Source organism: Brachyhypopomus gauderio, chromosome 7 (assembly GCF_052324685.1).
Source record: "Brachyhypopomus gauderio isolate BG-103 chromosome 7, BGAUD_0.2, whole genome shotgun sequence".
Taxonomy (NCBI): Eukaryota; Metazoa; Chordata; class Actinopteri; order Gymnotiformes; family Hypopomidae; genus Brachyhypopomus; species Brachyhypopomus gauderio.
This window is the reverse complement of record NC_135217.1, coordinates 18,731,779-18,755,329: the sequence shown is the minus strand read 5'-3', so window position 1 is coordinate 18,755,329 and position 23,551 is coordinate 18,731,779. Positions and strand designations below refer to the sequence as shown.

General features: G+C 43.4%; 2 protein-coding genes across 4 annotated transcripts in view; one reads left to right on the top strand and one right to left on the bottom strand.

The window, feature by feature from the left end:
* The first annotated feature begins 455 nt into the window (after positions 1 to 455).
* Positions 456 to 11,119, top strand: txndc5 (thioredoxin domain containing 5). 2 transcript variants are annotated; one of them, XM_077012276.1, is made up of 10 exons: positions 456 to 744; positions 1,411 to 1,563; positions 3,152 to 3,257; positions 3,567 to 3,663; positions 4,693 to 4,808; positions 5,842 to 5,928; positions 6,724 to 6,876; positions 8,389 to 8,471; positions 9,069 to 9,198; positions 9,903 to 11,119. In XM_077012276.1, the coding sequence occupies exons 1-10, from the start codon at positions 578 to 580 to the stop codon at positions 10,023 to 10,025; spliced, it is 1,215 nt and encodes a 404-aa protein (XP_076868391.1). In that variant the 5' UTR covers positions 456 to 577; the 3' UTR covers positions 10,026 to 11,119. The 2 variants fall into 2 exon arrangements, with proteins under 2 accessions (XP_076868391.1, XP_076868392.1); XM_077012277.1 differs by having other exon boundaries at positions 458 to 744; positions 6,724 to 6,873.
* Positions 10,479 to 23,551, bottom strand: part of bmp6 (bone morphogenetic protein 6) — a 30,610-nt gene continuing 17,537 nt past the window's right edge. Inside the window, exons 2-8 of one of the 2 annotated variants that reach the window (XR_013132371.1) lie at positions 23,131 to 23,323; positions 19,999 to 20,147; positions 19,314 to 19,508; positions 13,660 to 13,736; positions 13,293 to 13,403; positions 12,306 to 12,770; positions 10,479 to 11,961 (exon numbers count right to left, since the gene is read on the bottom strand). Coding sequence is in view for 1 of the 2 variants with exons in the window: in XM_077012275.1 (XP_076868390.1) it covers positions 12,621 to 12,770; positions 13,293 to 13,403; positions 13,660 to 13,736; positions 19,314 to 19,508; positions 19,999 to 20,147; positions 23,131 to 23,323 (875 nt within the window). In the remaining variant the exon portion in view is untranslated. Of the gene's footprint in view, positions 12,771 to 13,292; positions 13,404 to 13,659; positions 13,737 to 19,313; positions 19,509 to 19,998; positions 20,148 to 23,130; positions 23,324 to 23,551 lie in introns of both variants that reach the window. The other variant, XM_077012275.1, reaches the window with a different exon arrangement.

The window sequence follows — 23,551 nt, the reverse complement described above, 5'->3', positions numbered from 1 at the left end:
CTGGAGTTGCCTTGACGACGGCACTGTCTGCGAACACTTCCGGTTTCAGAAAAAATAATATTGAGCATTTTCTGTTTTGGTTAATTGTAAATTTATTTCTTGTTTTGTTAAGAATTTAAACATCCGCCTTTTTTATTTGCATGTTATGTCTGACAATAAAAACAAAAAATACTTGTTTCTTCAGTTTTATGTTATTGGATTTTGAAGTGAAAAGCAAATAACGGGTTATTTATTTTTTTATTTTTTAAAGTAGATTTTTAAAGTACAAGATTTTTAAAAATCCGAAACCACTAGCCTACGACCTAACTTGTGCGCGCAACATCCATCGCTTTATCATCTTTTTGGACGTCTCTGGCGTTCTGCGCAGCGTCCGCGGCGCACCGCAGATTTGTAAGTAATGCGGGTCGCGTAGTCTCGCGACGTCGAGGCAGCGGATGAGTTACAGATCTGCGGTAATAACCTCGGTCCGTTGCCTTAGCGGAGAGAGAGAGGAAAGTTGGCTAAGCTAAGCTCTTTCATTCACCCAGCATCTGTGGTTTCGTCGTGCCGGGTATCGTGGCTTTTCTCGGCACCGAAAATGTCCCCCGTTTCAATCAGTTTATTTTACAGCGCGTTACTCTTCGGTACGATATCGTGCGACAACGACACGGAGGAGGATGAACACGCGAAGCACACGTACACGGTGGAGATGTTCAACAACGCCATCACCACCGCCCCGCACTTCGTGATGTTCTTCGCTCCCTGGTAAAGTTGCGCATCTCCACAGAGATAAAATATCTTAGATATGGCACGCTGCTATCTGACATTGTGCTTGTGTACCTGTTTTTCAATGTGTGTACTTCAAAGCTGTTTAATTTGCCATTTAAAAAGTTTACTCATTGTATGTACAACCTTTCTAGTGTGCTGTCTGTTTTAATCCTGCAAAAAAGGAGAAAAAATACAAAAATCTAGCTGGTTAGCTTAGCGCTTCTTGCTAGATGACTGTGCTATCTAGACTGTGCTAGCTAGTTGGATCTCCTTCGTCTTTTATTCATAACGTTCAGCAACATCTCACACGTTACATTGTTTAATCTGGAGATGTTTTAGACTCCAAGGTTGGAGGATCTGTAACACCTTCATGTTAGCTGGAAGGTCATCTAGAAAATGCATCTGTATCTGATTAGCTAGCAGAAGCAGCTGGCTAGCCAGCTGAGGTTTGTGGACAGTGGTTCAGTTTATTCAGTAGGTGAAGTTTCAGCTTACGTGGCAATCGTCAGGATAACGTAGAAGAAGTTGGGCTGTAAAGAGTTTGAGAAGTCTTTTTTCTCTTTAGGACCCAGTGTCTTCCCTGGTTGTAGCTTATTTAACCCTTTAAAGACTCATGGCCCAGGGAGTGGTGTGACATAATCTCCTGTCCTTTAACCTTTCCAGGTGTGGTCACTGCCAGAGGCTGCAGGGAATATGGAATGAGCTGGCAGATAAATACAACAGTATGGAGTCTCCCCCGGTCTATGTGGTAAAAGTGGACTGCACCAAGGACACAAAATTCTGCTCAAGTGAGCATGGAATCCGTGGATACCCCACGTAAGCTCTAATGTTCATGACCTGTTTCTCTTTCAGTGAAACTGTAAAACGCAGGGAGGTTCCTGAAAATGACAACATCTGAATAGCATAATATGTTGTCTTGACATGTTTACACATATTTCTGCATTAATGGTTCGCTGCAAGTTACCAGACACACCCCAATGCAAGTTTCTGACACCCCCACTCCATAATAATTTACGTCCACACCATCTTTGGCCTTGAGAACCCTTGGGGTTTGAACCATTTGCAATGATGTGTCATCAGATGTCAGATGTGACTGATTTCAGACAGGTCATTCTCACTTCTCTACAGTATTGATGTATGGCTTCTCCTTTGCATTGTAAAACCTTAATTTGCATCAGTGCATGCAGCAGTGAATGGTGTTGACTGTACTGAATTATCCCTATGCTAAGATAACCCTAACTGATACATCGGTCTATAAGACAGTGATGTCTAAGGGATCTGAGGTCACACGCATTGCAAAGTTGTTTTCAGCCCACACACTGAGAATTGACTGGATTCCTTGAATCTGAGCTGTAGAGGATGAAATGCCCAACATCTAACTGGCTGACTCAAAGCGCTAATGGATCTGCTACTGGATCTGGAGCTTTGACCCATCATTGCTCTACAAGAACTGAGTCTTTCCTGGAGTCTTCACTTGCTTCACAGTCTTATTATACATTTATTACACATTTTAACTGCAAGTCAAATTTAGTTTACCAGTGATTACTTTTTGTGTTTATTTGCAATTCATTGACAATCACAAATTTTCTTGTTCCATGCTTAGGTGTAATTAAAATTCCAGTCAGGAGACTTTTGTGTGTTTTTTGAGTACATCAACATCCATCCATAGTAATGCTAGAGATGTTGCACGAGACCTTTCTTCATCTGTCTGCCTGTCTTTCATTGACCATCCTACCTTTTTCAGTAAAGGGCTTGTACCATGTTTAGGTGTGATGTAAATACTGTCAGGAGACTTTCATGTGTTTGCAGGTCAAAGTCTTCTCCATGTCTCTTATTCACTGAAGAATCATTAACTTTTCTTGGGTACATCAACACCCATCTATAGAGGTGCTAAATATGTTGCATGAGATTGATCTGTCTGCTTGTCTTTCTATGTGATTTTAAAATCAATGTTATATGCATTATAAAAGCAGTATGTCATCTTTACCACCAACAATTTTTTTTACTTTGTGAGCATGATTATTTATTATTACTTTTTCCATAAAGTGCAGCTCAAACGAGATGATCAGTGGTTTTATAGTTCTCAAATGAATTCGTTTATGCTCCATAAAGTGGATCATCCACAGGCAGGCTGTGTTTAAAATAGATGTAGTACAGAAATCACTAGCTGAGAGTGTAATGGTGACTTAAGTGTAAAAGTGATTTATTGCTCCTTTTAAATAACAAAAACGACACCTGAGCAGTTCCCTGGCAGCACACATGGTCATACTGATACGTATATGTGAGTCGCTCTGAAAGAACATCTGTCTGACAAACGTAGTTGAGTGGGGGGGTTTCAGAACTTAAGACTCCACATCTGAAAGCTTAACCTCTCTTGTTTCTTGTTTTTGTGTTTGTGGTGTAGTCTAAAGCTCTTTAGGCCTGCGCAGGAGTCCGTGAAGTACCAGGGTACGAGAGACCTGCAATCTCTGGAGTCCTGGATGCTCAAAACCCTTCAGGAGGAGCCCATGGTGAGACTCCAAAGCATAACGATGACTTATAACCCCACCCAAGCTTAGAGGTATGGCGAGATGAAGTCCTAAACCTACAGCAGGTTCTGCAGACGCATACACTGAACAGTGTATTAGGAAGAGTCTCAGTACTGCACTGACTGCCTGGGGGATTTGTGCCGGGGTGGGGGTTGTATTTTGTGCTAATATCTTTGCACCGGTAGTAGCTAGTATCTGGTGTAGAATGGATGAGTACTTGCTCTTGAAGCAAATTTGATATGAACAAGAATGGTAAATTTGTACTGTTTGTGATGTCTGCGTGATTACCAGGAGCCGGAGAGCGAGCCAGAGCCCCCCAGGGTCCCGGAGCCCTTGCAGGGCATGTACGAGCTCACTGCGTCCAACTTCAAAGCGCACATCTCTCAAGGTAGCCAACCAGAACGCAAGCTTCATAGGCTTCCAGAAAAGTCGTGAAAATGTGGTCAAAACGGGCCTTTTAAAATTGACGTAGGTCTCTAAAAATATACCAAAGATGGAATAACTACAGCGTTTCCGAAAAACATACACAAGCAAAGCACAAGCAGTTAAGAAAATGATTTCAAGATGGAGGCAGAGCTGGCGGGTTAGCACACTTCAAATGTTTAATTGTGCCTTTAAGCATATGGGCTTCTTGCTTCGTTTTTATTGCTCTGAAAAGTGGAGTGTGAAACTGAGAATACCTCATGTTATCTCCTTTGACTAAGCTAACTATGTTGGTATTCTCTAGTTAGATCCCTGAAACCACTTCATTCGGTACTTCTGCCAGAGGTTCATTTGATTGGTGGTTTTTGAGTCCATGGTGGGTGCAGTGATGTGCAGTCACTATTAAGGCCTATGTTAATAAAGACCCACTGTGCAGATAAAGAGGTCTGTAGTGCAGCACGGTCAGCCAGCAGAAATGGTTGTCCTGTGTGTCTCTTATGGTTTTTTATTGGAGTATGAGACATTCCTGACGCCCACAGAACTGTTCCGTCCTGAATGCAACATGCAATCTGGACAAGATGTCAGTTTTAGTTTATTTCTTTCTTTCCAGGGTTTTTTGTGTGTGTTTTATTATTAATAATAATATTATTTATGTTTTTTTGCAAATTGTGGATTACACTCCTTTCCAAGCCCTGTGATTCAGTGATTCACACTGACTTTGTTAGGCTGATTATTAGCATAGCATAGTGAACAGTGATTCACACTGACTCTATTAGGCTGATTATTAGCATAGCATAGTGAACAGTGATTCACACTGACTTTTTTAGGCTGATTATTAGCATAGTGAACAGTGATTCACACTGACTCTATTAGGCTGATTATTAGCATAGCATAGTGAACAGTGATTCACACTGACTCTATTAGGCTGATTATTAGCATAGCATAGTGAACAGTGATTCACACTGACTCTATTAGGCCAACTCTTCCTTTGCAGGCTCTCACTTTGTGAAGTTCTTTGCTCCCTGGTGCGGCCATTGCAAAGCCATGGCTCCCACGTGGGAACAGCTGGCCACCACATTTGAACACTCGGACCTGGTCAAGATTGGCAAGGTGAGTCACGTTTCACAACCCGTGGACCAGCTCGTGCTTGTGGGTCAGTGTTTCTGGTCTCAATGGACCTAACGTCTGAATGCACAAGTCACCGTTCCACAGCACAGATGATCTCTAACAGCAAATGAGCAGTGCGGGTGCTGGATGATTGAGCAGTGGAGAAACATCTCCTGGTCAGTTGAATCCAGATTTCTGTGGCATCGTGCTGATGGGAGGGTGAGAATGAGCCCTTCCTGTCATATGTCACCAGTTCAGGCTGGTGGAGGTGGAATAATGGTTGGGGAATGGTTTCTTGGCTCATCCTGGGACAGTAGTGCTTACCAAAGCATCGTGGCCAACCAAGATTGTCCCGTTACGCCAGCTGTTTGTCCTGTGGCTGAAGGACACTTTCAGCAGGACAATGTACCATGCACATGGGTCATACAGTTGTGGATTGGTTCACAGAAAAGGACAGCATGTGTTGCTTGCTTCAGTGACGTACACAGTCCCCAGATCTTAATCCTGTAGTGCATCTCTGGGACCAGGTAGAACTGGCTGTCTAGAGTGTGTGAGTGCCTCCATCTAATTGAAGCATCTGCAGAAAATCTGTCATGTCCACATAGGCCAAAATTATCATAAAACAACTTCAACATCTAGTGGAATCTGAGACACAACACATTTTTGCAGTTCTGAAGTCCAAACGAGGGCACTAGATGGGTAACTAATAAAGTGGCCCTTGTGTGTGTAAGTAAGGACACGTGTGTGTGTGTGTGTGTGTGTGTGTGTGTGTGTGTGTGTAAGCACATGTGTGCAGATGGGGAGAGAATTCACACTGAAGTTTGACTTTCTCTACATATTTTTCTACAGTTTATTGCAGTTTTATTTGAAGAATTTGAAAGAACCACAATTGCTTTGGTCGCGTTTGTCATTGAGACTTTCGATGGCCTTTGGGAGATAGTGATACATGGTCTAAAATTAAGTTTGAGCAGCTTTATTGACACACCAATGTGTTAATTTCCTTGGTTTGGCTGTTTTTCTGCAATGTGTGCTGCAGCTGGACTGCACGCAGCACTATGAGATCTGCTCGGAGAACCAGGTGCGAGGCTACCCCACCCTCCTCTTCTTCACCGACGGCCAGAAGGTGAGCGCATCAGCCCGTTCTGTTCTCTGGGCTCTGCTCTAAGATGATATGTTTGGGATTCATACATATACATAAATATGTATTTTTAGCAACAGAATTCTGGTCTGTAGGTAATTTAAATTTGCTAAGAAAAATGCTCTTTGTTTTATATTCCTACATTATTCGTAGTCTTATGATTCATAAGTTCACTCAACAAGCTGATTTCACCTTATTGTTATTACTTGTACAATAATGTGTTTTGGTAAAAGCTTTTTCACATTCACCATGTTTGAGTGCAACCATCAAACATTCACTCTGTATATAAGACATTTCACTCCATTTGAACCTTTGATCGCATAGTAGTTCTGCACCAGTTGGACCAGTTGTATAGTGGTGGCAAGCCATCTCTTTCTGTCTAGAAATGCATATAAATAAGCTAAGCTGCTTTCAGAATATTAACTTAAAACTGCATTTTTTCTTTTCATACATGTTATTAAAAACACCACAAATTACCCCATAAATCCAAAACCAACAGCTAAAATATACCCAAACATGAACTTTTCACGTAACTTTATCACCTGTAGAGTTAACCGGCCTTCACCACTAATTACCTCTGACACTCTCATCCCGATTTTGGATTCTCATGTCCTGTGATGGTGTCCTAGTCAAATGCACCTAGCTCCATAAATCAAAGTTTATTCACAGCTTTGTGTTAATGTCGTCTGTAGCCGCGATGGCAGGCGTGTGTGTTGTGGAGCATGGTGGTGTCCATTAAAAGGCTGCGTATAACCTTTGCCCTGCTCTGCTGGCTTGCAGGTGGATCAGTACCGCGGGAAGCGTGATCTGGAGGCCTTTAAGGAGTTTGTGGATAATCACTTGGCTGCAGCAGCTACCAAGACTCAGTCTGATTCTGAGGGCACCCAGGACAATGACGTACCACTGAACACAGAGCCTGCTAAAGACGAGGTGGTGTGTGTGTGTGTGTGTGTGTGTGTGTGTGAGAGACAGATACCTGATAGTCTTCAGCATGAAGTGAAACGAGGTACAACCACGTGCTGATCTCGCCATCTTTTTTCCTGCACCCCATAATATCCAAACGTCATATATCTAGATGACCGTAAGAGTGTCTGAAATGCAGCGTTCTCTCTAAGAAACTTAAGGCTGACCCTGCGGTTTGCAGCTACAGCATCATCCCTATTGGAGGAACTTCTGATCCATTGTAGCTTTGTTTTAGCCTCTCAACTGCATTTCACAATAACGGATAAAACTGGTAATTACCTGCTTCAACTGTAAATTTCTGTAATGAATACTGTAATGAATACCGCCCAATATTAATGCAAAAAGACAGGCAGGGACGCGAATGAAAATTCAGCATAATGTCATTGTATTGTTATTTGGGGCTTTGCCTGAGGTCTTTTTTGTAAGAAGTTGCCTTGTTGAGATGATGGGGAGTTGGTGGTGTCGTCTGGCTCCACAGAGGTTTGATTAGGGAGTGAGTGCTCGGGCAGATGTTTGAACAGTGAGATTATCATCAGTGTCTAGCCTGCAGTCATGAATCCGTATCCCAGCAGGCAAGTAGCAATTATGGGCAGGCGAGCTATTTCCTCCTGCTGATGCGTGTGTGTGTGTGTGTGTGTGTGTGTGTGTGTGTGTGTGTGTGTGTGTGTGTGTGTGTGTGTGTGTGTGAGCATGCATGTGTGTGTGTGTGTGTGTTATTTTATATAGTATGTATGTACACATACATGTATGTTTATGGCACTCGGTGTGTCAAAAATGACCCAATGTTTTGGGATTTTGTATTTTCAGTTGTAGCTTTATTTTCCCTTTTCTTTACATGTGGAGCGTGTAGACTAAACCAAGAGGCCAGTGATATGTTTCCTCATGCTCAGTGATGTTCAGAATACTGTACTTGGGAAAGAAATGACCTAAGATTCAGTTTAAACTTGCAGCCTTCAATTACCGTGAAATTCCCATCTTTGACCGTTTTAATAGTTGCATCTAAAGACACACAGGACAGAGTGGCAGAGAAATGACAGGCTACTGAATGGGTAGATCCAAATTCTACAGGCTACTGAATGGGTAGATCCAAATTCTACAGGCTACTGAATGGGTAGATCCAAATTCTACAGGCTACTGAATGGGTAGATCCAAATTCTACAGGCTACTGAATGGGTAGATCCAAACTCTACAGGCTACTGAATGGGTAGATCCAAACTCTACAGGCTACTGAATGGGTAGATCCAAATTCTACAGGCTACTAAATGGGTAGATCCAAATTCTACAGGCTACTAAATGGGTAGATCCAAACTCTACAGGCTACTGAATGGGTAGATCCAAATTCTACAGGCTACTGAATGGGTAGATCCAAACTCTACAGGCTACTGAATGGGTAGATCCAAACTCTACAGGCTACTGAATGGGTAGATCAAAAGTCCTGAATGTGTTTGTAATTGCTGACTTTGGTTTTCTTTGTTCTGTCAGTCCAGTGTCCTGGTCCTCAATGAAAGCAACTTTGACGAGCTCGTTGCCAAAGGGGTCTCCTTCATCAAGTTTTACGCCCCCTGGTAAGTGCTTCTCAGCCAACCCCATTAGCTTTGTGCTGAAGTTCATTTGCTACTTGTACAATAAAAGAATGAATTTCACTAATTGTCCCAACACATTCAGTGCTTGTAATCTACACTAATCTACACAACTAAAATGGTCTCAGCAAGACTATTTTAGGTCCAATCTAGGTGTAGTCTTAAAAGGTGTGTGCATGTGTGCGTGTCTTTTAGTAATGGCAAAACAAATATAACCCAAAATGTGTCCATACACCAAATTTTTACATAAAGGCAGTGCTATGTAATTTCTGCAGCACTTCTCATAGCCAGACATGCCACTCTCTGTGTACACAATCCACAAGTTTATGGACATTCCTCAACACTGTATCTATTTCCGACTGTCCATGAATTCATGTTCAAACTGGTATTTATGGAGTTTGGTTATAAAGGTTTCAGCTAAGTCAAACACATACAAGGAGAGACCATTACACTTTCAGAACATGTGACCATCTCAAGCGTTTCCTTACATCCTGAGTAATGGAGCCCCTCGCTCTCTGAAGGCGGAGGTCTTCCTATTCACCCCCTGGACTTGTGTTTGCTGTGTGTGGGGTTGTGTTGAAGGTGTGGCCACTGTAAGAACCTGGCCCCTGTGTGGGAGGACCTTTCCAAGAAGGAGTTTCCTGGCCTGGTGGACGTAAAGATTGCTAAAGTGGACTGCACTGTCGAGAGAACCCTCTGTAACAGATTCTCAGTGAGTCAGCCAGTTTTCTCCGTTCAAGGGTCATTGTTTCCACCACTGTATAGTCGGTGTTGAACTGTGTATAATGTTATTACTCATCCCAAGAACCATAAATGAGTGTACCACTGGACCGGTACTGTCCATGATCCCTTGGTCCAGGAACTTTGTACCGGCTCATTCAGACACATTTATTTATTTCACCCGTTTTAGTTCAGTGTTTCTTTAGCAGTGACTCACGGAACTACTTTAGGGTAAACTTGTGGCCGCTCTGAACTGTGTTTGCGGAGAGAGCACCTCTCAGAGTTTACCTGTCTTCACTTAAGCACATTTAGAGAGCACCTCTCAGAGTTTACCTGTCTTCACTTAAGCACATTTAGCAAATGCTTTCCCATTAACACTTGCATGTTGGGTCCACACAGACCAATGGGTTCCCATGTTTCCTCACAAATTTGAGTAACACTGCTTTTACTACCAGTCTTTACATGCAAGAAGTTGAGTGTGTATTTTAAAACAATTTTTTTTCATACATTTTGAACGTACAATGAAATGAGTAACAGTAACTAACATGCAATGTGAATTTGCACGCTGCTAAAAATGCTAAAATGTTGCTCCAGTATGTTGCGTTGAGCAGTATCCTGCATGGCCTCTTTACATGGATTTCAGTTTTGAATGTCTTGTAGTGTAATGTTGAGCTCTGTCCATTTGTCCCACCACAGGTTCATGGATACCCAACTCTGCTGATTTTCCGGGCGGGCCAGCAAGGGGAGGAGTATAACGGGGGGCGGGACTTGGAGAGCCTCCACAGCTTTGTGATGAAGCAAGCCAGAGATGAGCTGTAGCTCCGCCCATCTTACCCATCACCCCCCCCCCCCCCCCCCCCCCTCTGCTTCCCCTCCACAAGGCAAATGTGCATCTTCATCAATGCAATCCCAGTCTGGGAGAAATGTACACAAGTGTTTGTTTGTTTGTTTTTTCATTTTTTCTTCCCTTTCCACTCTTGCCCAATGCCTTGTCAATGAGAGCAATTACTACACTTTATCCTTAGATGAAATGTGAATGTATGTGATTCCACTCAAGCTGCTGCTGTCACTTTGTGGACCAGACGGAGGAGATGGTACTAGTGATCGACCCCAGTTTGTGGACACCAGGATGAATAAGATCACAGTCTTCTTTTTTTTTTCTTTTTTTTTTTTTTTTACCAAGTTATAAACATCAATTTTTAGATTCGTCGCACCATGTATGAGAGTGGAAGAGATGTACAACAAGAAAATGAGATGCTTTTTTAAGGCAAACTGTTTGGCCTTTCTGTTTACAGTGCTCGGAAAATCAACCTGGTCTATTTTTACTGTAAGAAGAAGCTTGTGGCCTGCCTGGCTCTCAGGGAGAACATTTAAAAACTCTAAAGAACACATGTTCCTCCTTCCCACTTCATCGTCCTCTTAGCAAAATGTCTTTACATTCACAAAATGCGCCTGTTGAGTGTTTTTGTCTTGGATAGAAGAGTTGTATACATGTTTGTTCTAGATAAAGCATCTTTCACATGATTTCTCCATTGGGCCCAATCTCTTAGAATGGGCTAAGCTATTGCACATTATGGCGGTTTGCAGTCCTTGTCTGGGAAGGGGGTGTTCTTAATCTTACTCCTTATTCAGATTATCAGGTAATTTCAAAGCCCTGTAGAGCAATGTCATCTGGATTAGATCAGGGAAATCACAAAACAGAAATGTGATTGACCACCTGGGGCCTCAGTTGGTGTGTTCCTGGCTAAGGAATGAAAATTTTCTGTATAAGAAACGTTTTTTTTATATGTATAAAACATTTATCAAAACATTTATCCTTCCTTTAAAATAAGTTAATTTTAAAGACTTTGAAGGATTATGGGATTAAAAAAAAAAGTAATTTTGTACTTCAGTATGATCCTGTATCATGTGACCCAAGACGAGAGCTAACACAGAAACCCTGCAAGCTGCCCATCGTGGAATCCAAGAAGAGTGATTGTTCGTCAGGTCCTTGTGAACATGCTGATGGGTGGTGCTGAATCCACACCTCCCTTCCTGTATCTTCAGTGTCTCCTTGATGATGCTTTATTCTTTTGTAAAAGAACAGAGTAAGGCAGGCTGCTGAGGAAGAGCGAGCAGGGTGGGGGTTTGGGTGGAGGCTCAGCTGGTAGGTGTTGTTTTGTGGGTACACACTGCCTGTGATTTTTTTTTTTTTTTTTTTACAAAAGGAACATTTAAAGTTGTAATACAAATTTCATAATAAAATGTTGTTTTTTTTCCCCAAAAATAGCTCTGTGTTACTATGCAATAAATAATCTAGCTATACAACATGATACAATAAACATGATTAAGAAATATATAAACAGCAGTTCACTAGAGGTATATGATGTGTGACTGTTACAAAAAAAAACCGTTACAGTTACAACACGTTACATTTTACACTTGTACCACTGAACAATGCTCACAGTCAGAAACGCATGTGAAGTATTTGACAACCAAGAGTAACAAGCAGTATTGAGATGAGATGGCTGGAAACCAGAGGGGCATTTGAGGAACATCTTTGGGGCTGTGGTCCTCTAGGCTAAATGGATAAAGGAAGTGGGGCTGCTTGCTGCATGGGCGACTAGTTTCTGGCTACGCGCAGGTGTTGCACGGACAACGGTGGATGTGCGGTGGCACAAGTGTGGCTATTAGAAGCCATGAGTAGCTCAGTATGGGGGAGCGCAGAAGAATAGTTCTGTTGTCTTAGCTCTTTTGATGCCTCGGACCACTCGCTCTGGCAAACGAAAGCAAACCACAGGTAGGGCAGAGAAAATATTGAGAGAATAAAAATAAGTTGTTTTATTAAGACCTAAAATAGTTCAACCAAGTTCAGTTGTTGTATTTTTGGACGGGTGGACAGGTGATAGAAAACAGGGAAAACAAAATGGCTCTAGATGTCTGTTACTATGTGAACGCCTCAGAGTGTAATTAGAATCTGACAGTCTGAGCTATTAAGCTTTGGTTAGTCAAATACATAATAAATACCTTTTTATAAAATATAGAATGTATTTTGGGTAATGTGTTTGTGACATTTCAATGTTTGGGGCACTGTGTGTATTCAGGACTCACGGTCCATACCTTCCAGAAAGAGCAGAGGGTTGGGGGTGTTTACTGGAGAGCTGAGTGTGTGTGGACGGGAGGAAGAGCAGCACGTTCCTCACACAGCCCTCAGCAGTCACACCTCCAGTACGGCCAGAGTGAGGAGAGGCACACACACACACTAGCATTCAGACTTTCATACCTCAAACACTTTGTTGTGCATAACATATCCTTTGGTACTTTATCTCTCTCTCTCTCTCTCTCACACACACACACACACACACTGTGCTGCAGCCACTGGGCGGGGCCGGGGGGAGAAGGGGGGGGGGGGAGTCTTGTGCGGTGGCTTCTTCGTCAGTGGCAACCGCACGCTCGCACCACCATGTTCTTATACTTCTTCAGGATAACGTTGGAGTTGTCGTCGAAGTAGAGCACGGAGATGGCGTGAAGCTTGGTGGGGGCGCAGCACGGCTTGGGCACGTTCTCCGGGTTCATCAGGTGGACCTGGTGGGAACAGAGACACGGACCCAGGAGATGAAATGTCAAACACTGCCTTCGTCACGCCCAGGCCGGTGCATGCAGCTGTCCTGTCAGCCCTGTTTACCCACACGGCTTGTGCCCACCAGCTCCGCCGATGTTTGTCTTGTTTTTGTCTCAGAACCAAGCTGTCCGACCCCCAGTACTTTCACCTCACTGTGCATTAAATCAGATTTTCCTTGGCGTTGTGTGCAGTATCTGTGTCCCACATTCCCAGTGAGGGATGTTGCACATTGTTGCAACACTTATGTTGCATTGTTTGATGATTTTTACAACACTGAAATGAGCTTTTAGTTAAAAAGTTAAATAACCGAGAATCCCCTTAATGTCCGGAATACACTGGAAAACAGAAGGTACCATAGTGTATACATGTGTACGTTTGTCAGGTTGTAACCGCCTTTTAGGCCAGTTGTAGGTCTTCCTGGACATTAAGCTATAGAGCATATACTGTTGTTAAAGTTAACCATGTTGTTTTTAGCAATAACTTACCAGTGTTTGTACAATAGCATGATTGGTAGCATTCATGTGAGCGTTTAGCGGAAATGAACACTCTCCATCACAGTAGTTAGCCGCGTACCCTTCAGGTGCAATGATCCAGTCCTGGGAATGAACGGAGATCAATGCTGTGAAGGCGGTCTGAAACACCAGCTCAGCAGGGTCTGAATGTTGAATCACATGCTAGCTGAGCTCTGCTGCTAAAATGACTTGCACAGGCATGAGCTAGCTATTAGATGTTTGCTTATGCTTATTTCAGACATGAGCCTGCATGTTTGTGTGTGTGCATACCTTAGATGTGTGTGTGTGTGTGTGTGTGTGTGTGTGTGTGTGTGTGTGTGTGTGTGTGTGTGTGTCTCACCTGCCAGCCCAGCTCTCTGAAGCTAACATATAGCTCATGCTTTTTGCATGCAGTCTTCTGATCACTGCTGTTATAATCTGTTGGTGGGAGAGAAAAGACGGGTGCAAAGACTTTCATTAACTCTCATACCAGATGCTCAGCTCTCTCAGACAGAGCAGCTTTTAACTTCGTAACCACAGGGCCAGATGGAATTCTGCACCATGAAGCATTCGCACTCAGTACATTACGTCTAATTCAAACATGCTGCTTTTTCATTTCCAAAACTGGATAGATAGACATTTTCAATAGAGGATGCGCAAAAACAAACAAAAAAAAAAAAACGTTAATAATAGGTAAAGTGTGTTAACAGCTCGCTTTACAGAGACATTGATCAACACTGACATGCTGACAGAGGCATTTTTGTCAGGGGAGTTGTTTCTTTTGGAGTTTTTCTCCTTGTCTCATCAGCCAGTGACCAGGAACCCATTCATGTTCAGAGCTGAAGGTCAGGTCCAATGTGAAATCCTGATCTCAACTGTGCATATATGCCCTGTTCACCCCACACCCCTCATCCCAGACCTCCTGGGTTTTTAAACACATTACAAAGGATAAAACTGACGTAAAGAAAGAAAAAGGTGGGAGAAAAGAGTTCCTTACTCATGAAAAGAAAGGGTGTGACAGAAAGAAGAGAGAGATGGAATGAAGGAAAAGAGAGGGCACTGCATATAATATCAGCCTAGAGCAGATGCAATCACTTCCTGTTATTTTATGTCTCCACCCAGAAGAGAGCGTTCTGGCCTTTCAGCTCGAGGACAGAACACGGCAACAGGCCTGTGGCACAGCGCGGTGGTGCGTGCTACACTGCACCACAGTACATGGACACAACACAGCTACAGGCCTATGGGCACAGCGCGGTGGCCTGTGCTACACTGCACCACAGTACATGGACACAACACAGCTACAGGCCTATGGGCACAGCGCGGTGGCCTGTGCTACACTGTAAGGTGCCAAATCAGCTGTTTTTTTTTCAGGCTGTGAACAAGTGCAGACCTGGTCAGGGCACGAACTGCGACGGTCACTCAGCACCTCCACTCATGTGGCCTGGCATAGCAGATGATTTACTCAGGCATTTGAGTGATCGGTGCTGTATGAGACTGGGATTGATCGAGCACACACTCAGAATTCCCACAGTCAGAATTCTGTGTGGCCCTTTGCAAAGAGCACTTTTGTTTCAGAAAAGTGACTAATTCTTTACTAACGAGAAGTCTAATTCAGAACTGTAAAAGCATTATGATGTCAGCCAACTAAATTTAGTGCCTCTTTAAAAGGCTGTAAAAAGAATGAATGACCTCAGATCTGTATTATGTGAGTTAGCAGCACAGACTCCAAGCTAAGCTACTTGAAGGGTAGGGACTCAGGTGTAGTGTGGTCACTGCATGACCGAATGGTGAAGTTACAGTCCACTATTCATGCTGATGCCCACACCAGGTGTTTCCCATCCCTCTGCCTAAAGCCACGTCACATCCTGTCCAAACAAGCACAGACTCTCAGATTCCCTCGTGTATTCAATAGAAGATAGCACATTTTACTGCAGTGGTTAGAATGTGTCATGCAGTCAATGGCACTTTCTACTCCAGCGGTTTTCAGTCATCGGGAGGATCTTGGGCTGCAAACCATACTGACACAAAAAAACAACAGATGGTTGGAACAATCTAAAAGACACAAATCAATTTCTAAGTTATAATAAGAATTTGAGGGACATGTGGTGTGAGCACTAAGGTGTGGTAGCCTGGGACACGTGCATGTAGACAGGAAAGCCCACGTAGAGCCAGTTCTGATCTTCCATTCTGGAGCTTCCAGAGTCTGCTCTTCAAACGGTTCCTAAATCCACCACAGCTGATTCAGCTAATCAAGAATGTCAGTGTGTCCATACTGGAAGGTGTCTGAGATCTCTGCTAATCTTTGCAGGATGGAAGGGTAGGCACTCCTGGCTTTAATGTTCTGCAAGCCTGGATTTTAGCAGTGACGAGTCCTGGCAAACCACAGATTACACAAACTGGAGAGTGGCATTTCTAAGCAAGAAAGAAAAAAACGAAAAACGAATGAATAAAGTATACGATGCTTTGCTCTGCATTCCAGGAATATGATATGCATTTCATATCTGATTAGCCAGAAAAAAACACTACTAGGGGTTTAGGTGATGCTAAAGCTAATTGCGGTGTTGAAATGTCTTAATTGGTATTAAAAATGCAGAAGTGAGTTTTAGCTCGTCATGCTCTTTGAGGCCTCAAATTGTTGCTGTTCATTCAGGAGTCTCATCAGTGTGTGTCAGTAACTGCTTTACTCTCTCTTGCTGGTCTGAAACACATTGAAATGTTAAGACTATTGAAGGCTCTTAAAGGCTTTCAGTGGTAACATGTCCCAGCTGAAGTCAGAATCTAGCACCTCTGGTCTGAACCTGCAGTCCGTTAAGTAACTCCCCTCGCATACGTCTCCCTCTGTCCACCCTGGCAAGGGGAAATATTTACTGAGATATATCGGAGCAGGCGTGGCCCCTGACGCATCCCAGCAGCCCCCAGGGGGGGCTTTCACCTCTGACCCTCAGTGCTCCACACCAACCCCCAGCTGAGCAGATTCTACATGGGAATTTACAGTCTTAGGCCATCTACGCTCATGCATATCATAGGCTGAGACTCCTATACCACCTCAGTGCACGCACACACACACACACACACACACACACACACACACACACACACACACAGATAAACACCTATCCAAGGCTCTATAATAGGAAAAGTGTTTCTCTCACATACGCACACTCCGGGAATGTGAACTCTAAAACACCAGGCATATATGTGATTTTAATGTCCGCATGCATGAAAGAAATGGACCTCAAATGAAATGACTGACCAAAAGAGAAACATATAATAACACACATACACTACTACCAATTTTTTTTTACTGTTGCGAATATTTACAGTCAGGGAGTTTTTTAAGAGAAATAAAGCAGATATTTAGTGTGCTGTTTCATTGAGTGTAAAGGCCAGATTTGTGGTACCCCATAAAACACCTCCCCCGTTCCTGCCCATAAAAATTTAATGCCACACAGCTACTGCTGAGAGCTGGGCCCCGTGGGCCTCCCCAGAGCTCCTGAACACCCGGCCTGCAGTTCCTCTCCCCAACACATCTATAGCCTGAGAGAACGTTCCTGCCTGGGCCACTTAGCCCTCCAACTCCGTGATAAGGAATGGAAACAGTATCTTTATTACCTGTTAAAAATCTTAGCCCTGGTTTATGGCTTTGAATCACTCTCCAGAATGAGAAACCTTGAGCAGGCAATAAAAACAAAACAAATATTAATATAAACCCCTAAAAAGGAAAAGCCTGATGAAGACTTGTTTTATTAAGGGTCAAGTTACTTAAGTGGACGGTCAGGCATTCACAAGAAAAAGGTCCCCACCCACCAACTAACTACGTAGGAATGATGTCACATCAGACGCACCGCTGAGACGAGTGACACCCAGGGTCTTCCCAGGAGCCGAAGAGGAAGGCGGAGAAGGGCCCCCGGGCTCTCTCCCGCCTGCTCCCATGAAGACTTGAAAGAGAATGTTACTGTCCTCTGTGTCCATGTAAAGTTTATCTGTCTTCCTGTCTTTCATCACTGCCCTTATTAAGCCCCTGTCTCTGGAGCACGCCGATGTCTAATTACGCCAACAGTAAACAAAGGGAATGACTAGGGGAGCAGCGGCCAAGAGCCGGGAGGGTGGCCCAGATGAAACCCTGCAACTTGGACAGTTGACTGTTATAATTCTTCAAGCGATACTCTTTAACTCCGTCAGGCGCTTTAGCACAGCAGCTAATGACGGCCCTACGCTAATTACAGGTCTATCTGAGGTGCAGCTCTCTGAGTAACGCTAGATGGTCATTAACGTCTCTTGAAATGAGGGCCAGCCCAGCATCCACTGTGAGGCAGACCAGTCATTATTATCTTTGAAGGTGTTGGGTGATCTTTTTTTTTTTTTTTTTTTTTTTTTTTTGTTCCTGCAAAGTTCCTGCAAAGAGAGCCAGAGCTGGAACTGTAGGCTAAATAATGCCTCTGTTTCAGGACAGACTGGGAATAGAGCCCAAGACAAAAGAGCAAAGCATCAGTGGTGATTCCAAAAGAACGGCCTTAACATTCAAGAAAAAGAACAGAAACAAAGAACTCTTGTGAATCTCAACACGGGGAAGACGCACAACACGCAGACTGTCACTGCGCCCCTTCATCACACGTGATGTGGTATTGGAACCATATGCCAGCCAAATGCAGCAACAGAAGGATTGCTATCACATGAGCCTCACAACTTCCTGCTCAGAATCTAAATATTTGTGCTCCAGCCATCCCAAGTGGAGTGGGCCATTTTGAGACCGACTGATTTTGGATTACGTAAAGTCCAGTCTTCCGGGACAAATTAAGCAGATTTTCCTCATTAGCAACAACACGTAGAATTAAGTGTTTAGATGTTTTGGAGATTTACCACTACTGTTTGGCATGATGAGATCGATGTGATGACCTACTGTCAATGTGCAAATGGCTCAAGTACAGTCTAAGTGTGAAGTGATATGCAGGTTACTGAAGTTTTGGCCTGCATATGATTGTCCTGCAAAGCTGAAGTTCTACCCGGGTCCTACATTTTATCAGGACTTTATTGCGAACATATTTAACCGCAGACCTGAAAATTACTTGAAAATGATTTGACATTTAACACATAGATTTCCATTGTAGTAGGTAGGAAGTTCTTTCTCTATTACAGGTGTGATCCATAGATGCTCAAATCTGACAATGCCCATGAACATGTCACAAAACGCATGTTTACAGATTTAACCTCCAGGGCCAAATGTGTTTTGAGCTCCCAAATACTTGCTAAATTAGCGTTGAATCAAACGGGTATTAGTGCTAAGCTGTCTGTTCCTTCCCAAGCTCAACTCTCACAGAACACAAAGACCACCTCAAAGCCATGATGTAATGAGAAACAGGCACCATGGATTTAGACCTCCTCATCCGCCGTCCCAAGGGCTGTCCCAACCAGTCCGGTACCAAGAGGCAATTGTCTTAACATGCACATGATTCATTGAGTAATTCTGCTTTATCACACAGAAAGAAACAAAACGAAGAAAGAAGGCACAGAAGCGATTGTGCTTTGTTCTGCACATAATGTAATTATTTAATATATTCAAAGGCCACTCTTTGAATAAATATATACTTATACCTTATATGGCCATATAAGGAAATATAAATTGATTTCTGGATAAAGGCTAAAGCAGATAAAGGGCTTGGCTTTCCCTTGAACGTTAATTGTAGTATAATTATGAATGTTCTGATATGGTTCTGATTTTGACAAAACTTTACGGCTTCTTGAGAAAAATCATGGAAAGTGACTCATGTAACCATTGTGCGAGTTATTGAGAATATGTTGAGAACAGCAGGTCACAGATGTGGTGAGCTGTTTAGTTAAATATTCCAAAAATGGAATGGTCTTTAGTTTGAGAAAGATAATTCACCAGATTGTGCATCTCATATTTTTCACAGGACTAAATAATAATTCCTGGTAAATGTAAAAAACGAGGAAGGCATATGAGTATAATCTTTTATCTGAGCATTCATTTTGGCGTAGGCAGTTTTTGTGACAGACCTGCGTGTCCGGGGCCCTTCGCTGCCTCCTGTGGATGAGTGGAGCGATTGCGGTTTTGCTGCCGGCGTTTTCCCGTGGAGCGGGCGGTGCGGACGTGGACCTCGCTCACCTTGAAGAAGGCCACCATAAAGGGCTGTCTCTCCAACGCACCACTCCGCCCCACCAGTCCTGCCTCTCTAGGACTGATGCTCTGGCCTGTGAAGACGGAAAAACATGCCATAAGACACCTGAAGAGTCATAAATGTCTCCCTGTATGAGCTCAAACACCGATGGCACATTTAAAGTCGTGCAATGAGTGGTTTATAGGGTGTGGTTTTGCAGTGTCGCTGTCCTGTCCTAAATCACTTATTCAGAATCCCACTTCTGTGAAACCCAAGTTCTACACATTGTAGACTCCTCTGTTCTAACACATCTGATTCAGCTCAGAAAGGCCTTGGTCATCACCTCGTGATCTGAAACAGTTGTGTAAGACCAGGAAAAGCATCAAAAATGCACAAAAATTCTGCATAAGGTTTCCTGAACTGGGAACTACTTTGACATCCACATTGACCAGATCATGATGTGTTTGGTAATCATGTGAGGGAGAAAACTCTCCTATCTACAGGCATGCCGAAGGGTTTGCTGATGCTTCTAAGTTTGACATACACTCCAACTTTAAGGACTTGAACCCAGGTCAGTGTCTTACCGCTGCTGGTCTCTATGCTGATCTGCAGGCCCAGATTGTGACTGGGATTCATTATCCACAGGTTACTGGTGGCTGTGATGTCAAACTCCAGCCAGCCTTCTTCTACTGCCCACAGCTGGCGGGACTCCAACAGAAACAGGTCTGCATCTCTACGACAAAAAACACCCTAGTTATGGTCTGTGCAACTGCAGCTAAAGTGAGAGTGATTTAGCTGTTGAAAGCCTGGGCTTTTCTTCCAGCACTGGTCCCCTGATCCACATTGGTAAAGGTCAACATCATTTTTGTCCTCTTTTGCCATCTGTCCATGCAATTTCCCATCTTGATTGTGGTCTCCAGGTATGATAACTGATCTTAGGTACATTGCAGCTCCAGGCACACATGGGAACACTAAAGCCAAAAACATGTCACCGTTAAATCAATAACCCCCTATCACAGCTGCACCTGACACCCGTCTGTACCTACGGAACTTAACACCTTTTCCCACCTTCCGGGACTTAACGCATATTCGCGCATCTGCTCTGCTCTGGCCATTACAGACAGGCCTGTCCTCGTTACACTAATGACACACCATGTTGGTCAGCAGCATGCTGGCTCTTCACCGGGATACTTCAAAGTGCCGCGGCGCGCGGGTCTTCCGGGAATGGCCCCGCGGACACGTTTGGGCTTCCGCCCCTTTACTGCGCACTAATTAGGGCGGTTGCGAACGCCTCCGTGGACGCCCTCGCTCTACTGGTGCTGACTCATGCCGGTCAGCGCGACAGGCTAGCCACTGCTACCTGGCAGCGAGCAGAAGGCAGGAGGTCCGGCAACAGCTAAAAGCCCTACTGTAAAACTCCAAATTTAACCGTAATGATAAGGTTGGAGGTAACAAGAGTATTTTTTAAAATTGTACAAATCACTGTATATGGTCATTAGCTGAAGTTTAAAATGATTTTGGCCCTTTGGCATGTTTTATCCAGACTAGTTTTTAGACTTGTCCTTGCATATGGCTTGGTAAAAGTTTTCCATATACCAGGAGACCAGACATATATAAAAACAAATGTGGTTTGGAAACAGATACAAACACATTACTAACTCGACAGCCATAATTCTTTGGTTTTTCATGAGGTTCATGAAGGAGACAATAAAGAAGTGTGCCTTATACTTAGGATAGACATCTTAAAGCTAATCACCCATCATTTAGAGAATACACCTTCCATGGGGAAAATGTATCTGCTGTTTGACCCAAAAACATTAAGCTGCATTTTATTTTATTACAGGCAGCAACAGCCAAACAGACCATTTCTACACTACTTTCCTCCTACGTGTTGGCAGGGGCAGTAAGTTATGGTGGACCATACTACCCTGGGCTCTGCTTGGATGGGGGCCCTTCCAACAGCCTTGGGAATGTACTGATTTTGGTTTCTAATATTTACTCTCTGTTGTTACAGAAATAAATATTGCCAGATTGTGTCTGCCATGATAAAGCCTGTTTATCTGCATGTTGTGGTTAGAAGTGGTTTGATCCGCCAAGCAATGGTGGTGGTGGGGGGGGTGGGGTTGCTACTGGGCTACAAATGTGTTGCTATGCCATCTGCATGAATTCACTATGATCCATCATTCTATCTTGATTACTGGAGTTCTGGGACTCTGTTGAGGGAGAAATAGTCAACCTACACACAACCTACACAATCCACAACATACACTCGCTCATCAACACCTTGTCTGCCGAGTCGTTTGGTGTTCGGCTGATTAAAGACGCTCACCCTGCGGAGTGTGTCTGTCACACGTGTGCCCCATCGTTTTACTTTGGCCTGTATGCTTATTAAACATCATTGTCTGTAATTAAAGTAATTATATTGTTAAAGCTGGCAAATGAATTTGATCATAAGCAAATACAGTTTATGAGCCACATGTTTGTAATCTGCAATGGTAGGTCTGTGGAATACGGAACAAAGCAAGCTATAGTTACTATAGTACACTTCTGCAGCAAATAGCTGCTTTTCATTTGAAATTACTCTGACTGTGGGAAAACACTTCAGTCCTGTTAAACTCCGCCAAACGAACCAAACCTTATGATAAAGATTTGAGGCCTGCTTCACAGAAAGAAACAGCAGTTAATTAAGCCTTCCCTTTATTTACCTATGATATGCATATGCAAATGATCTTTTAAAATACCTTTTGTTTTGTAATGAAATACACTCAACGGAGAGTGTGTGAACAGAAAATGTGCATTTTATTAAGTTTAGAGTCCAGTTCAGTTTTGGAACACATTGGTTGCTTTCCTGTAAAACTGGACCTGATGACTAACCACACATTGCCACCTCATTGGTCACTTTCTTGACAGTGGACACAACATCCAATCATGCTGCTGGTGTGATTCCTGGGGATCCTCCCTCCTTCCGCCCACAATGTCAACTTCTGACGTGTTTGGCTTGGTTCTGTTTTGAATGTAAATGGACTATTTTCAGTCAGGCACTGTGGTTATGGCATGGACGTGCATGGAGGAGAACTGTGATGAAAGTCGTTCATCCATGCTCGACTCTCTCCTGGGTTGTGCGACAGTTTGAGCGGTTCTGACCCACAACATTTGTTTACTTTGTTGTTGTGGTGTTTGTGTTCTTCACAGTCATGGCCAATCTTAATTGAACCAAGAATAAGATGGCAAAGATGCATGAGCTCATGTAAACTTGACTACCGTCTCTCAGTGTGTGAGGTCCGTGTATCCAGGGCAGCCTGCAGTTACGTCGTTATCAACCTTTTACTTCATTTATCATCATGTTTTGCATCTTCAAAATGCATCCAAAGAAATCATGCAAATGTTTACCCATACAAATTCTCTACTGTAAACAACATCCACCCAACTCCTGAGCTGAGGGACAGTGTTGGGTAATTCCACTATGGCCAATCGCCACGGATCTGCGAGTAGACGACAGCACTTTTAATTCTCAGCTTTAAAAATCGCTGACCACCTGACCAACCTATACCTCACCTGATACAGCAAGTACAACATGGCACTTGACAGAGCGATATCATGGCTTTGATTTCCATAGAGCACACATATTCTCAAACACGTAAGTCTAAAGCTGTGTAAATGATTTGGTGACATGCATAAAATCGTTAACACTGCGACCAATCCGCTGACGTGCTCACCTGTCTGGGTGATCCCCCACCACCTGGAAGACACTCAGCAGGAAGGTTTCATTGCGAAAGGCACTGCTCACACATTCCTTGTAGATCCTGAATTCTGCAGCTGTTACTGCCTCTCCTTCTGGAATCTGCGACAGGTTAAACTTGAACTCCTTGTGGTGCCGTCGGTGCGGGGACAACTCTCGGTCGTACTCCACTGTCAAACGAGATAGACAAGACATACAGAAAGTTTTCAGATTTACAGAACGAAAAACAAATTGTTATTCTTCTTCACGAAGTACACGTCTAGCAGACATTCTGAACTCATTTTGTCATATCCTGTAATTAACCACCATTAAAATTCATCCACATGGTGAATGCATACGCATTTATATTACAGCACCACTTCTTAGAGGGGCCATATGCTGACGGCCTGCTGTGCCAT